Source organism: Coregonus clupeaformis, chromosome 12 (assembly GCF_020615455.1).
Source record: "Coregonus clupeaformis isolate EN_2021a chromosome 12, ASM2061545v1, whole genome shotgun sequence".
NCBI classification, from domain to species: Eukaryota; Metazoa; Chordata; class Actinopteri; order Salmoniformes; family Salmonidae; genus Coregonus; species Coregonus clupeaformis.
In genome coordinates, this window is record NC_059203.1 from 385303 (window position 1) to 401168 (window position 15866).

General features: G+C 42.6%; 1 protein-coding gene across 1 annotated transcript in view; it reads left to right on the forward strand.

The window, feature by feature from the left end:
* Positions 1–15866, forward strand: part of LOC121577996 (helicase with zinc finger domain 2) — a 41473-nt gene that overhangs the window by 9370 nt on the left and 16237 nt on the right. The window contains exons 2-5 of the mRNA XM_041892032.2: positions 12270–13424; positions 13731–13914; positions 14452–14559; positions 15120–15634. Of these exons, the coding sequence (XP_041747966.2) occupies positions 12424–13424; positions 13731–13914; positions 14452–14559; positions 15120–15634 (1808 nt within the window). The 5' untranslated portion in view covers positions 12270–12423. The remainder of the gene's footprint in view (positions 1–12269; positions 13425–13730; positions 13915–14451; positions 14560–15119; positions 15635–15866) is intronic.

The window sequence follows — 15866 nt, forward strand, 5'->3', positions numbered from 1 at the left end:
AAGCTTTAAATCTTTCATCACATTCCCAGTGGGTCAGGAGTTTCCATACACTCAAATAGTATTTGGTAGCATTGCCTTTAAATTGTTTAACTTCGGTCAAACATTTCGGGTAGCCTTCCACAAGCTTCCCACAATAAGTTGTGTGAATTTTGGCCCATTCCTCTTGACAGAGCTGGTGTAACTGAGTCAGGTTTGAAGGCCTCCTTGATCGCACACACTTTTTCAGTTCTGGCCACAAATTTTCTATAGGTTTGAGGTCAGAGCTTTGTGATGGCCACTCCAATGCCTTGACTTTGTTGTCCTTAAGCCATTTTGCCACAACTTTGGAAGTATGCTTGGGGTCATTGTCCATTTGGAAGACCCATTTGCGACCAAGCTTTAACTTCCTGACTGATGTCTTGAGATGTTGCTTCAATATATCCACATCATTTTCCTTCCTCATGATGCCATCTATTTTGTGAAGTGCACCAGTCCCTCCTGCAGCAAAGCACCCCCACAGCATGATGCTGCCACCCCCGTGCTTCACGGTTGGGATGGTGTTCTTCGGCTTGCAAGCATTCCCCTTTTTCCTCCAAACATAACAATGTTCATTATGGCCAAACAGTTCTATTTTTGTTTCTCCAAAAAGTACGATCTTTGTCCCCATGTGCAGTTGCAAACCGTAGTCTGGCTTTTTTATGGTGGTTTTGGAGCAGTGGCTTCTTCCTTGCTGAGCGGCCTTTCAGGTTATGTCGATATAGGACTCGTTTTACTGTGGATATAGATACTTTTGTACCTGTTTCCTCCAGCATCTTCACAAAAGTCCTTTGCTGTTCTGTGATTGATTTGCACTTTTCGCACCAAAGTACGTTCATCTCTAGGAGACAGAACGTGTCTCCTTCCTGAGCGGTATGACGGCTGCGTGGTCCCATGGTGTTTATACTTGCGTACTATTGTTTGTACAGATTAACGTGGTACCTTCAGGCGTTTGGAAATTGCTCCCAAGGATGAACCAGACTTGTGGAGGTCTACCATTTTTTTTCTGAGGTCTTGGCTGATTTCTTTTGATTTTCCCATGATGTCAAGCAAAGAGGCACAGAGTTTGAAGGTAGGCCTTGAAATACATCACAAGTACACCTCCAGTTGACTCAAATGATGTCAATTAGCCTATCAGAAGCTTCTAAAGCCATGACATCATTTTCTGGAATTTTCCAAGCTGTTTAAAGGCACAGTCAACTTAGTGTATGTAAACTTCTGACCTATTGGAATTGTGATACAGTGAATTATAAATGAAATAATCTGTCTGTAAACAATTGTTGAAAAAATTACTTGTGTCATGCACAAGGTAAATGTCCTAACCGACTTGCCAAAACTATAGTTCGTTAACAAGAAATTTGTGGAGTGGTTGAAAAACTAGTTTTAATGACTCCAACCTAAGTGAATATAAACTTCCGACTTCAACTGTAGATATGTACATGAAGGCAGGGTAAAGCGACTAGGCATCCAGATAGATAATAATTGGAGTAAAATAAAGAACAGAGTAGCAGCAGCAAATGATGAGTGTAAAAGTGTGTGTGTGCATATCTGTGTGTATTACATTTTAGTCATTTAGCAGACGCTCTTATCCAGAGCGACTTACAGTTACATGTGCATACATTTTATTTTTATTTTTTCATACCCCCCGTGGGAATCGAACCCACAACCCTGGCGTTGCAAACGCCATGCTCTACCAACTGAGCTACATCCCCGCCGGCCATTCCCTCCCCTACCCTGGACGAATTGTGCGCCGCCCCATGGGTCTCCCGGTCGCGGCCGGCTACGACAGAGCCTGGATTCGAACCAGGATCTCTAGTGGCACAGCTAGCACTGCTATGCAGTGCCTTAGACCACTGCGCCACTCGGGAGGCTTGATGTATGTATGTACAGTATGTTTGTGTTGGGTCGGTATGCGTGTGTGTGTTAGGTGTGTGTGTGCGTATGTAGTGTTTGAATGTGTGAGAGATTTATGTGGGAGTGACAGTGGAGTGTATGTGTGTGAGTAAGTGTGTATATAAAGTATAGTGAGTGTGCATAGGGTCAGTGCAAGATAGAGTCAGTGCAGATAGTTTGTTTACTATTAATTAACTATTTAGCATTTGTCTCGGAGCCTATTGGTCCGGAGAGCCGATGCTCCGGTACCGTTTGCTGGACGGTAGCCGAGTGAACAGTCAATGGCTTGGGTGGCTGGAGTCTTTGAACTGATCTCACATTGTTATTTCCCCTCTTGTCCAGGTGGGAGAGGGCAGTGTGAAGTGCAAATGATATCACGTCATCTGTGGATCTGTTGGGGTGGTATGCGAATTGGAGTGGGTCATGGGTGTCTGGGATGATGGTGTTGATGTGTGTCATGACCAGCCTTTCAAAGCACTTCATAATTACAGATGTGAGTGCCACAGGGCCCTGCCACATACGACGAGCTTCGTAGCCGGTGTAATAGGATTCCACCTTCCTCCTATATTGTCCTTTTGCATGTTTGATGTCTCGCCAGAGATCATAGCGGGATTTCTTGTATGCGTTCATGTCCGTGTCTTGTTCATTGTAAGTGGTAGTTATAGCTTTTAGCCCAGCGCTAATGTTGCCTGTAATCCATGGTTTTGGTTGGGATAGGTTCTTATAGTCACTGTGGGGACGACATCGTCTATGCACTTATTGATGAAGCCTGTGACTGTTGTGGTAAACTCCTCAATGTTATCGGATGAATCCCGGAACATATCCCGGTCTGTACTAGTAAAACAGTCTTCGTCTGATCACTTCCATATTGAGCACATCACTGGTACTTCCTGTTTGAGCTTTTGTTTGTAAACAGGAAGCAGGAGAATGGAGTCATGATCAGATTTGCCAAAGGGAGGACGAGGCAAAGGCCTTATATATGTTTCAGTGGGTAGAATAGAAGTGGTCTAGAGTTTTGCACTCCTAGTGGCGCAGGAGACGTGTTGCTAGAAGTGTGGTAGAATGGTTTTAAGTCTCTCCGCGTTAAAGTCTCCGCCCAACCAGAAACACTAGCTCTGTGTGAGCGGTTTCTTGTTTGTTTATGACGTCATACTGTTTGTTGTGTGCCAGAGTGGTGTTGGCCTGTGGGGGAATGTAGACAGCCATGATAATTATGGATGAGAACTCTCTTGGTAGATAAAAGGGTCTGCAGCTTACCAAGAGCTATTCTATATCAGGTGAGCAAACGCTTGAGATTTCCATCACACTTGAAGCAGCACACCAGTTGTTATTTACAGTACCATCGCCCCAGTCTGAGGTCTTGAGCACTCTGGAGCAGGTTTTAAGTATTTGACCCCTCTGCAAAACATGACTTAGTACTTGGTGGCAAAACCCTTGTTGGCAATCACAGAGGTCAGACGTTTCTTGTAGTTGGCCATCAGCCGTTCTCATGATCATTGCAACTCCACAAGGTGAGATCTTGCATGGAGCCCCAGGCCGAGGGAGATTGACAGTTATTTTGTGTTTCTTCCATTTGCGAATAATCGCACCAACTGTTGTCACCTTCTTACCGAGCTGCTTGGCGATGATCTTGTAGCCCATTCCAGCCTTGTGCAGGTCTACAATCTTGTCCCTGACATCCTTGGAGAGCTATTTGGTCTTGGCCATGGTGGAGAGTTTGGAATCTGATTGATTGATTGCTTCTGTGGACAGGTGTCTTTTATACAGGTAACAAACTGAGATTAGGAGCACTCCCTTTAAGAGTGTGCTCCTAATCTCAGCTCGTTACCTGTACAAAAGATACCTGGGAGCCAGAAATCTTCTGATTGAGAGGGGGTCAAATACTTATTTCCCTCATTAAAATGCAAATCAATTTCTAACATTTTTGACATGGGTTTTTCTGGATTTTTTTGTTGGTATTCTGTCTCTCACTGTTCAAATAAACCTACCATTAAAATTATAGACTGATCATGTCTTTGTCAGTGGGCAAACGTACAAAATCAGCAGGGGATCAAATACTTTTTTCCCTCACTGTATGAAAAAACACACACCGCCTCCTTTTGTTTTCCCTGAAGCCGTCGTCCGCTGCATGGAGAATCCAACGAGTACTACATGCATAGCGTCATCATCCAGCCACGTTTCAGTAAGAAATAATATTGCAGCTTTTCAAGTCTCTATGATAGGAAACTCTCGAATGAAGCTCATCCGTCTTATTCTCGAGTGACTGGACATTTGCCAGTAGAAGGGAGGGTAGCGCCGTTCGGTTTACTCTTCGCCTTAATTCCACCAGGACTCCACCTCGTCTTCCATGGTTACACCTGCGGCTTTTGGTAGCCCATGGATCAAAGGAATAGGGTCCGGTATGAACAATGGAAAAGTCGGAGTTGAAGACGTATTTGAAGTCAAAATCAAGGTTAGTAACGGACGATCTAAATGTCCAGAAATGCTTGGCAGTCATATGTGATAATAGCAGTGGCGTGTGTTCATGGATGCCAAGGGAAGCCATGCTTCCCCCAAAAAATGACCAAGAAAAAAACATAAAATAATGTATCTTTCGTCTCTCTGTGTTTCCATAAATGTTCTTCATTTCGCAAGAGGCTGAATGTATCTCACCGGAGAAATCATCAGAGCGAGTGAAACAGCGCCCCTCTGTCTGTATGTGTAGGCCATCTATCTGATTCTGTCTGGTCATAAAGAGTATGACATTGTTTTTTTTGTTTTTTTTTACGGGGTAGATCATCTTTAATATTGCAGAGAGATTGTATGTAATTGTCTGCTTCATTTCCAATCCCCCATATATTTCTTTGGTAAATATATATATATTATTTTAGATATATATTTTTTTATATATTTTCCCTCTTTATTATTTTCCCCTAAACCTACCACCCCTACCCTAATTGGAGTAAACGTATGGACAACAATACTTAGGCTTCCACTTCCAGCTTATACATTCTACATACATTTCACGGACAGTATATTTTACATTAGTTATCCTTTGTTTGTTTTTAGTCCCAGCCTTCAGCTACCCTCAACCCCTCCCATCTATCTCTGAAGACCATCCAGTTTTGATTTCTAGCTGCCATATATTTTTCCACTGTGCTGTGATGTTTCACAAACATTCTGAACCTTTCTATTCTCATAGTTTCTACAGATTGTAAATTAAAGATAAACACCTTAGCTAAGAGTATTATTATATGATTGATCGATTGACTATGACTTATCAAATCACCCAGCAGTGCTATTTGCAAAGTTAACTCAAAGTAAATATTGACTTTTTTCAGCCATTCCTAAAGCTGCGGCCCAAAACAACCTACATATTGGCAGTACCAAAACAAGTGATCTAATGATTCTGTCTCTTTGCAGCAAAATCTGCAGAGCTGGGATGGTTGTATCGCCCATATACAGCTGTGGAAAAGACCACTGCAGATTTTTCTTAAATCAGGATCTCTACATGTATGACAGCCATTCCATTCCAGTGTCTGTTGAATTCCAACACAGGCACACCTCACTCTACTGAATTAGGTACTGATTAGGTGATCACATGAACCAAATCTTATTTAACGAGGAAAAGTATAAAAACCACTGCTGTGGTCATCACTATCCTCTTGCAATAGGACCAGCTGGATGGCAAAAACAGTGCTAATAGTACCTCAAAAGTAATATTAATAAAAAAAGAACTATTGACCATGCCAAAAGAGTTGAAAAGGAAAGTTTTGAGTGAGGAAAATAAGGGGTCAATTCTGGTTTTACTGGCAGAGGGATACAGTGAGCGTCAGGTTGCTTCCATCCTTAAAATTTCAAAGACGGCGGTTCATAAGAACAAGGTCAAGCAGCAGACATTGGGGACAACAAAGCTACAGACCGGCAGAGGGCGAAAACGACTCTCTACTGACCGGGATGACCGCCAACTCATTCGAATGTCACTCAACAACTGTAGGATGACATCAAGTGACCTACAAAAAGAATGGCAAACGGCAGCTGGAGTGAAGTGCATGGCGAGGACGGTTCGAAACAGGCTCCTAGGGGCAGGGCTGAAGTCGTGCAAAGCTAGAAAAAAGCCCTTCATCTATGAGAAGCAAAGAAGAGCCAGGCTGAGGTTTGCAAAAGACCATAAGGATTGGCCCGTAGAGGACTGGAGTAAGGTCATCTTCTCTGATGAGTCCAATTTTCAGCTTTGCCCAACACCTGGTCGTCTAATGGTTAGACGGAGACCTGGAGAGGCCAACAAGCCACAGTGTCTCGCACCCACTGTGAAATTTGGTGGAGGATCGGTGATGATCTGGGGGTGCTTCAGCAAGGCTGGAATCGGGCAGATTTGTCTTTGTGAAGGACGCATGAATCAAGCCACGTACAAGGTTGTCCTGGGAGAAAACTTGCTTCCTTTTGCTCTGACATTGTTCCCCAACTCTGAGGATTGATTTTTCCAGCAGGACAATGCGCCATGCCACACAGCCAGGTCAATCAAGGTGTGGATGGAGGACCACCAGATCAAGACCCTGTCATGGCCAGCCCAATCTCCAGACCTGAACCCCATTGAAAACTTCTGGAATGTGATCAAAAGGAAGATGGATGGTCACAAGCCATCAAACTATTTTTGCGCCAGGAGTGGCATAAAGTCACCCTACATTAATGTGAAAGACTGGTGGAGAGCATGCCAAGACGCATGAAAGCTGTGATTGAAAATCAGGGTTATTCCACCAAATATAAACTCTTCCTAAGTTAAAACATTACTGTTGTGTTGTTTAAAAATGAACATTAACTTATTTTCTTTGCATTATTCGAGGTCTGACAACACTGCATCTTTTTTGTTATTTTGACCAGTTGTAATTTTCTGCAAATAAATGCTCTAAATGACAATATTTTTATTTGGAATTTGGGAGAAATGTTGTCTGTAGATTATAGAATAAAACAAAAATGTTATTTTTACCTAAACACATACCTATAAATAGTAAAACCAGAGAAACTGATAATTTTGCAGTGGTCTCTTAATTTTTTCCGCAGCTGTATATAACATTCTATTGGTTGCAAGAAATGTGTAGAATAATTGAAAATGAAAAACTCGTAAGTTTTGAATCCGACCTCGTTTTGTGTATCAGTTCATAAACCATGTGCCATGGAATCGGTACATAAATTTTTTGGTCCTTAAATTGAACTGGTATACTTTTTTATTTATCCAATTTTGGTCTTTAATGCAGGGGGTGCTGAGGAGTATTTTTTTCTATAATAAAGCTCTTTTGTGGGGACAAACTCATTCTGATTGGCTGGGCCTGTGTCCCCAGTGGGTGGGCCTGGATCCCAAGTGGATGGGCCTATGTCCTCCCAGGCCCACCTGTGGCTTCGCCCTTGCCCAGTCATGTGAAATCCATAGATTAGGGGCAAATACATTTATTTCCAGTGACTGATTTCCTTATATGAACTGTAACTCAGCAAAATCTTTGAAATTGTTGCATGTATGTTTTTGTTCAATATACAGTGGGGAAAAAAAGTATTTAGTCAACCACCAATTGTCCAAGTTCTCCCACTTAAAAAGATGAGAGAGGCCTGTAATTTTCATCATAGGTACACGTCAACTATGACAGACAAAATGAGAAAAAAAAATCCAGAAAATCACATTGTAGGATTTGTAATGAATTTATTTGCAAATTATGGTGGAAAATAAGTATTTGGTCAATAACAAAAGTTTCTCAAAACTTTGTTATATACCCTTTGTTGACAATGACACAGGTCAAACGTTTTCTGTAAGTCTTCACAAGGTTTTCACACACTGTTGCTGGTATTTTGGCCCATTCCTCCATGCAGATCTCCTCTAGAGCAGTGATGTTTTGGGGCTGTCGCTGGGCAACACAGACTTTCAACTCCCTCCAAAGATTTTCTATGGGGTTGAGATCTGGAGACTGGCTAGGCCACTCCAGGACCTTGAAATGCTTCTTACGAAGCCACTCCTTCGTTGCCCGGGCGGTGTGTTTGGGATCATTGTCATGCTGAAAGACCCAGCCACGTTTCATCTTCAATGCCCTTGCTGATGGAAGGAGGTTTTCACTCAAAATCTCACGATACATGGCCCCATTCATTCTTTCCTTTACACGGATCAGTCGTCCTGGTCCCTTTGCAGAAAAACAGCCCCAAAGCATGATGTTTCCACCCCCATGCTTCACAGTAGGTATGGTGTTCTTTGGATGCAACTCAGCATTCTTTGTCCTCCAAACACGACGAGTTGAGTTTTTACCAAAAAGTTATATTTTGGTTTCATCTGACCATATGACATTCTCCCAATCCTCTTCTGGATCATCCAAATGCACTCTAGCAAACTTCAGATGGGCCTGGACAAGCAGGGGGACACGTCTGGCAGTGCAGGATTTGAGTACCTGGCGGCGTAGTGTGTTACTGATGGTAGGCTTTGTTACTTTGGTCCCAGCTCTCTGCAGGTCATTCACTAGGTCCCCCCGTGTGGTTCTGGGATTTTTGCTCACCGTTCTTGTGATCATTTTGACCCCACGGGGTGAGATCTTGCGTGGAGCCCCAGATCAAGGGAGATTATCAGTGGTCTTGTATGTCTTCCATTTCCTAATAATTGCTCCCACAGTTGATTTCTTCAAACCAAGCTGCTTACCTATTGCAGATTCAGTCTTCCCAGCCTGGTGCAGGTCTACAATTTTGTTTATGGTGTCCTTTGACAGCTCTTTGGTCTTGGCCATAGTGGAGTTTGGAGTGTGACTGTTTGAGGTTGTGGACAGGTGTCTTTTATACTGATAACAAGTTCAAACAGGTGCCATTAATACAGGTAACGAGTGGAGGACAGAGGAGCCTCTTAAAGAAGAAGTTACAGGTCTGTGAGAGCCAGAAATCTTGCTTGTTTGTAGGTGACCAAATACTTATTTTCCACCATAATTTGCAAATAAATTCATAAAAAATCCTACAATGTGATTTTCTGGATTTTCTTTTCTGAATTTGTCTGTCATAGTTGACGTGTACCTATGATGAAAATTACAGGCCTCTCTCATCTTTTTAAGTGGGAGAACTTGCACAATTGGTGGCTGACTAAATACTTTTTTTCCCCACTGTATATAAAAACAAATCTTGCCTATTTTAATTTATTCCCACAATTGACTAATAATATGCGTAGTAATATAAGCACTTCTACAAAAGATTGTTACCCATAACAACGGCCAGTGGTAGGAATTCTACATTTTTGTCAACAGATGTGGGATGCATACATTCACTCACCCCACCTCTCCCAAACAAACACCTCTGCCCCTTTCTCCATTTCCACCCATAGATCGATCTACCCCCCCCCCACACACACACACACACATACGCACACACGCACACATTCAAACACACACAAGCACAAACTCAAATGTTCAAAAGTTGTTCCATCCCCGAGCCCAATGACTTGATGTGTGAATGCGTATACAGTTTGGCTGTTTAAGAAGGCATGCCAAATTGAGCAGGAATGGGAAGATTTGATGAACCAATATCTAGTCCTAGCTGATGGAGCTCGGATACCCCCCTTCGCCCCAACACGCTGGACCCCTGTTGTGACCCATCTTCCAAGCACCTCTGTGCAGTCAGATCATTTCATTATTCTGTGCCGCCAGGGCCACAATAATATGCCCCCTCTCTGATTGTCCGAGTGTGACTCCTTCCCCATGGGTAACTGCAGCCAGTGTTGCCAGCACTGCCACTACCTGGGTGGGGTACTCCACCGGAATTCCTACCGGCTAGGAACAAGGTCGTCAAGGTTCTCATTAGCAACTTTGAGAAAATCCTTGTATATTATGCTCAACCATCAGGGGGCTTTAGCTTTCTTGGACCAACCCTGCCAGGCAGGCTCCGACTCTTGAGGGGGCGGTGCTGCTTTAGTGGGTCTCTGACCGCGTTCACCTTTCTGTCATGGCTGCGTAGGCTACTTGCAGTAGGCCTATAAAATGGATAAGGATTTATTCTTAGTGTGTGGGTCACTCAGGTGGGTGCCTAGGGTACAGGGTTGGGGACCGCTCCATCATGATAGGACAAAAATAAACAAACTATATACTTTAAAATGTATATCCCATATGTGCGCAAAAGTGAATACTCTCACTCTGTCACAATTCTTTCTCACAGACACACATGGCTCTGGCATTTGCAAGCATTTGCCTTACTCATTCACTTAACTCATCACACTTTTCCAATCACACAAAACACACAGGCACCCCATCTTCCTACACACCCGCACTCCCCTCACATATACACCCGTACATACCCACTTTTATGTCCTCTGCTTGTCGTGTTTTTATTTATAGCTCGTTGATTCCTGCCTAATATCGGGCTTTGGGTACTTTTGTGTTCCAGTTCCTTGTATTTGGGGATTTATTATTTCATGAATGGTCCTATCTTTTATCTATTTATAAATACTATACATACAAAATGTAATACAAATTATTTTACAACATTTCCGAACTTGAATAGTATAGTGTATTTATAGTTACTTTGTTAATTGTTTTTATTATGTTTTATTACAATCCCTAATTATGTTGGATCTTCCATTTGATTTAGAATAGCCATGGAGTGGTCTTGGTGTCTCGGAACAGTTGGTTATCAGTGTATAGCTTGTCGACGACGAGAGCTACACGTGTCCATTTTAGTCTATTGTCTTTGAAGAGTGGAGACAGTACTTTGCTTTGTTCTGTGATTTCCTTTGGGAACTGATCGTTTATGCCTATTTTAAAGCCGGCGAGTCTTTTGCCCAGGCTTTTAACCATTATTTTATCTTTAAAGAATGCACATTTAACATTGTATAACATTGTTGCCGCCTGTAGGATTGAATGCAAGGGAAGCCAGCGAGCATTTGGCCTCCCTTGATAAAAAAAAGTGTAAAATAATAGCCAATCAGCGTTGAGCTAACCTGAGTGAGCTCAAATGTGAATGGTCCTGGCACATCAAAAAAAAAGTGTCAAGGGAGCCAGGTTGGATTTGGCTTCACTCCTATGACATCGCATCAACATGTAATTGACAGAAACAACTTGAATTGTTGCTTCTCGTTGTGTTGTTGTCCTCCGGTGGCTAGCTAGCTAGCTAAAATTGACCCTTTCCTAAATTAGCCATGGATGCAGATAGGGATTTGGACTTGTGGTTTTACTTAATTCTCCGTACTGGCCAATTATTATAACGGCGATTCTGATCCAACCATAAATTCATACATTGTGCCCCTGGACTGAGAGGATGGAAGTTCAATATGTAGCTAGCTAACCTTGCCCATTAATAGAATTTAGGCTAGCAAGCAAGCATTTTAGCCAGGTTGCCTAGGACAACAAAAACTAAAAGCATGTATTGTCTGACAGAGTCATAGACTGTTTCGTCAACTTGATAGAGAGGAAGATGACGTTTGCGTTTCTCTACAAGTAGCGTGAGTCAACATGTGGTTATCTACTACACACACACAAATCAGAACCATGGACAGCCACATCATATTTAGCTTACGTTGATTTAACTAAATTGTTTTTGGTATCTTTTAATTGTCACTTTATTAGACTAAGCAGAGGTGATTTGATGATGTTGAAATGTTGAAGTTGAAATGGTGCTGCAATAGTGAAGGCAGCTCCTGTTTTCTTTGTGACTTGCGGTAACTCTCTGTGGTTCTAAATTAATTTAGTAGTCCGAAAATGTCGGAAACATTGACTTGCTTGACCATGCTGTAGGTCATGTAACTATTTGTTACATGCAATATGCTTTGTGGACTTTATTTATTCTGCCACTGTGTCTTCTTATTGTCTCAGAATAGGAAAAATGCCAAGGGGGGCGAATACTTTCGCAAGCCACTGTACATCTAGCTAACGTGTTTGGTGTAGTATTTCTCAAGTTAAAACATTTGCATCGTGTTGTCTTATGTAAATCAAGTCAGATCTGCTGCACTGGGCAGGTGCCTCACTATCTGTGTGTTCTGCTGTATGATTGGATAGAGTGCAATCACCGCAGCTGTATATCCGTATTAGTGGGCAAGTGAGCATTGTCGAAATCAAAACCCAACCCTCAAGTAAGTCATCACTTGCAAAACTCTGTTTTGGACGAGGCTGACCTTTATGAAAATTATATTTTGTAGTCAATTTTGACACTATTATAAATGTTTCTGACTAATATCGATGCCATATAGGCCGTTTTCTATCAGAGAAGTTGTTTATTGCCTTCAGTTGATCTTTCATTAATGACTTCAATGTGATATGTTTTAAATCCTAAAACCATCATGCTTCAGTCCAGTATAGGCTATAATGCTGATTGTACATGTGCAGCACATTATTTATTTACATCATTACAATTTTTACAAAATGTATTTTCATTTCCTATAGAATCAACTTGTGAAAGGAGGCCATGGACATAGATGACCTTGTCTTTGAAAAATTGCCACATTCTTGACATCTGCAAATCTAAAACACCATCGTTGTGTTCCCTCCATAATGTTAATCCCACTCACTCTATATCGGATTCTATGAAGATTCAACAATGCCAGCCAAAGGGACAAGTAGGTCCAACTTGACTGATCTCTTGGTGACATATAACTTTAAAGTTGTGTGTTCTACATGCTCTGTCAAAGAGAACGAAATCTCGTACACCCTTAAAGCAGTCGACCACCAATGCAGCAGAGAACTTCTATTGGCTAAAGGCAAAGGTACTAGCAAATGGAGGCTTGTTTCCCGTCGCCCTGAATTTCCTAACCCTAGCCAGTATGAAGTTTGTTGGTTCTTCAAGGAGGGCTCTGGGTGTAAGAAGCACAGGAACCGCTGCACCTTCGCAAGGAGCCACGAGGAGGCCGCCGTGTGGAACTTCGTAAAGCACCATGGGATAGATCACAGCACGTTAATTAGACTGATAACCGAGTCGGAGAGAATTGCCGTCCAACAGCAAAACACGTCCGAAAACATCCTCACTGAGTTCTCAGGGGAATTTCAAGAGCTCTGTAAAGACTGCTTCCTCGGCACTCCACCGACAATTACAGGCAAACGGTGGAACAACACTTGCTCCGTGGATACAGCCCATGTCTGGAGCCCAGTCTTGGTTCATCACCTGGCAGAAAGTCAGGGGAAGGAAGTCTACAATCAGATAAGGCCTCTGCCCCCAGTCTGCCCTTTCCAGTATTGCAACCATGTCATGCAAGGTATGCCCTGTTGGCACGGGCCCAGCACGTGCCAGTTTGCCCACAGCGAGGTGGAGATGGCTGTCTGGCGAGCAGAAGCACATGGGGGGAGTCGCCAGGAACTCCTGCTGCTCTCCCAGGAGAGGCAACGTCAGAAGCAACCGTCGGCTCAAGACGTAGTGCCCGCCGCTAACCTGAAGGTGGCGATCTACTGCAAGGCTTGCCTCGTAACCCTCTCCTCTCGGGAGAGCTTTTTCAAACACTGTGCCTCATTGGAGCACGCCCAGATGATCTCCGGGGACACGACCACGGAGTGGAAACATCGTCCCCCGCCCCACGGCCGCAAAGCAGAATTTTGGCTGTGCGAGAGGTAAACATGTTTTTGTAAACTCAAGGAGACAGCCTCCACACACATTGCACATTCCAGACGTTTTTGTACACACCTGAGTGACTGCGAACATTGCTAAAAGTCTAAAAGTGCAATCTCTATGGTAGATGCATATATAAATAGCCCTTATTGTCTATATTATATTAAGTCATCAATAAGCAATTTTCTTAACAAAACATGGGATATACAGTAAATGTAATTTGTTGAAATGATCAATAAGCAGCAAGAAATCTTGCTGATTTGTACCTTTAGCGTCTAATTATAGTTTGCACTGCCATTACTTCTCAGGCCTGACACCTGTGAATATGGCACCAACTGTGTCAAAGCTCACTCTCAGGAGGAGCATGAAGAGTGGCTAATGCGAGCCAAAGAGGACAAGGAGATGAGGCGCAACATAGAGGCTCAAGGCCTCATGTCTTACAGGGAACGTCTTTTGGAGGAGTACAGACACAGCAGCAATGAAGTGCACATTGTAAGTCATCATAGTTCAGATCAGGAACACACGTCTCCATGCAATTGAGATTCAATCAAACCTGCACTTGAGTAAACCTGCACTGCTTAATAATAACAATGTTCCTGCATAATTCCACTGAGGCAAATAATTAGATGATGCCGCACGTGTGAAATAAACAAATCAATATTAATGTTGACAAAGCGGTGCATTTCTCCCGGAACAGAGTGATTAGTCAGCAGTGCAGGTTTTCTGCGTTGTCGATTGGACTGAATCTGACAGTGAGTGTCAGTGTTGTTTCAATGTAAAGAACGAATGGTTGATTTATTCAAGTGGGCAAGTGACATGAACTACTCTGTCTGTCAACACATGCCATAATAACACCTGTCAAAACTGTTTCCAATACATTTAATATCACACTGTTATACCATTTTGATACTGCCCTCCAGCGCACTGATACATTTTAGATATTCTCCCTACTACATATTATCCACATTTTATTTTACTATAAAATGCTCATTGTCCCCAAGCAACTAACAGTGTGATTTCATGTTACAGATGTCAGAGCAAGTTGATGACGTGACTGTCACTTTTGAAGAGGATTTGTGTGTGGAGTGTGTGGAGACTGATGCAGAATTCAAATGGAAGTTCCAGATCAAAACAGAGGTAACAGTTAGCTAGCTATAAGTATGACATTCTGTTGTTTTGATGATTATTCCTAACTGCCTGTTACGTGAATATGTATGTGAATGTAGGGCTCTTGAATACAGTCAATACACTGAGAACACTTCTCTGCTCAGTGTCTGTGAATAATACGCTGTGCTTTTACATTTTCTTCTTTGTGCCTCTCCTCCATCGAAGTTTACTGTTGCCAGTAAAAGATTCAAGGCCAGGGCTCTTACAACCTTCATTGCTATCTCTTTGGGCTCTGAGAAACAGAGTACATTCTCTCCACTAAAGTTTCAAGGTCCAACCTCTAATTTAAAGTGGACTGATTCTCATATCCGGGACTTTTATCAGCTGGCTGGGGTGGAAATAAACTGGGCTACTAATAATGAATTTAGTTTATAAACCACATTTCTCGTACAAAACAATAAATAAATAAAATGTGCCTCTAAGCTAGCAAGGATGAGATGGCTCAAGCGAAGTTTGCATTTTGCCGTTTGTCATGTTTCCACTTTCATAGTGTATTTGGTCACCTATGTTATTTGCCTGTGTCTTCACAGAGATTACTTGCACATGTAGCGTTACTGAAACAGGAGCCTGGAGCCTCTTTCTCCCTGGAGGAAAACAGTCCTGAGCCCTGCACTTACTCCACGAGTGAACAGTTCTGTAACTCAGACATGACCTATGACATCACCGTGTCCTTCAAGTCCAACAACCCGGGTCTTTACGAACAGTGGTTGGTGTTTGACTTTGACATGAGGCCAGTGCTCCTGCAGAAACTCAAGGTTAAAGTCGGACAGCAGCTATCCCCTAAGCTCGAGGAGCCACCTGAGGACGTTAGGCCTCTTTCCCAGAATCTGGAACGCTGGCATCGGGGGAACAGGGTCTTCATCCCCTGCTTGGACAAGACAGAAGTACAGGAAGAGCTTCTCAAGGAGTACAAGCCTCCTCAGATTAATTTGCGGTATAGACCACTTGATGACAGCAACACGCCCATGAATCACCAGAACTACAAAGAGAGAATGCACAGCTTCCTGTACACAGAGGAGCAGGCAGAAGATCAGGTGGTTTCAAGGTAATAACATCAGTAACTTTTTCATGGCTTTATTTCCTAGCTGATCATCTTTAATAGTATTGTGTCGTTCCACGAAATGAGTGCCTTTTTTTACATCCCTTTGATATTTTAAATAGAAATTGTGCACTAATATTAAATCTTAAAAGCCTGTTTTATTCAATAAAGTGCCCTTTATTATAGACCACATGGAGAATTCAATGAATCAGATTGTTAATATTAATAAAGATATGCT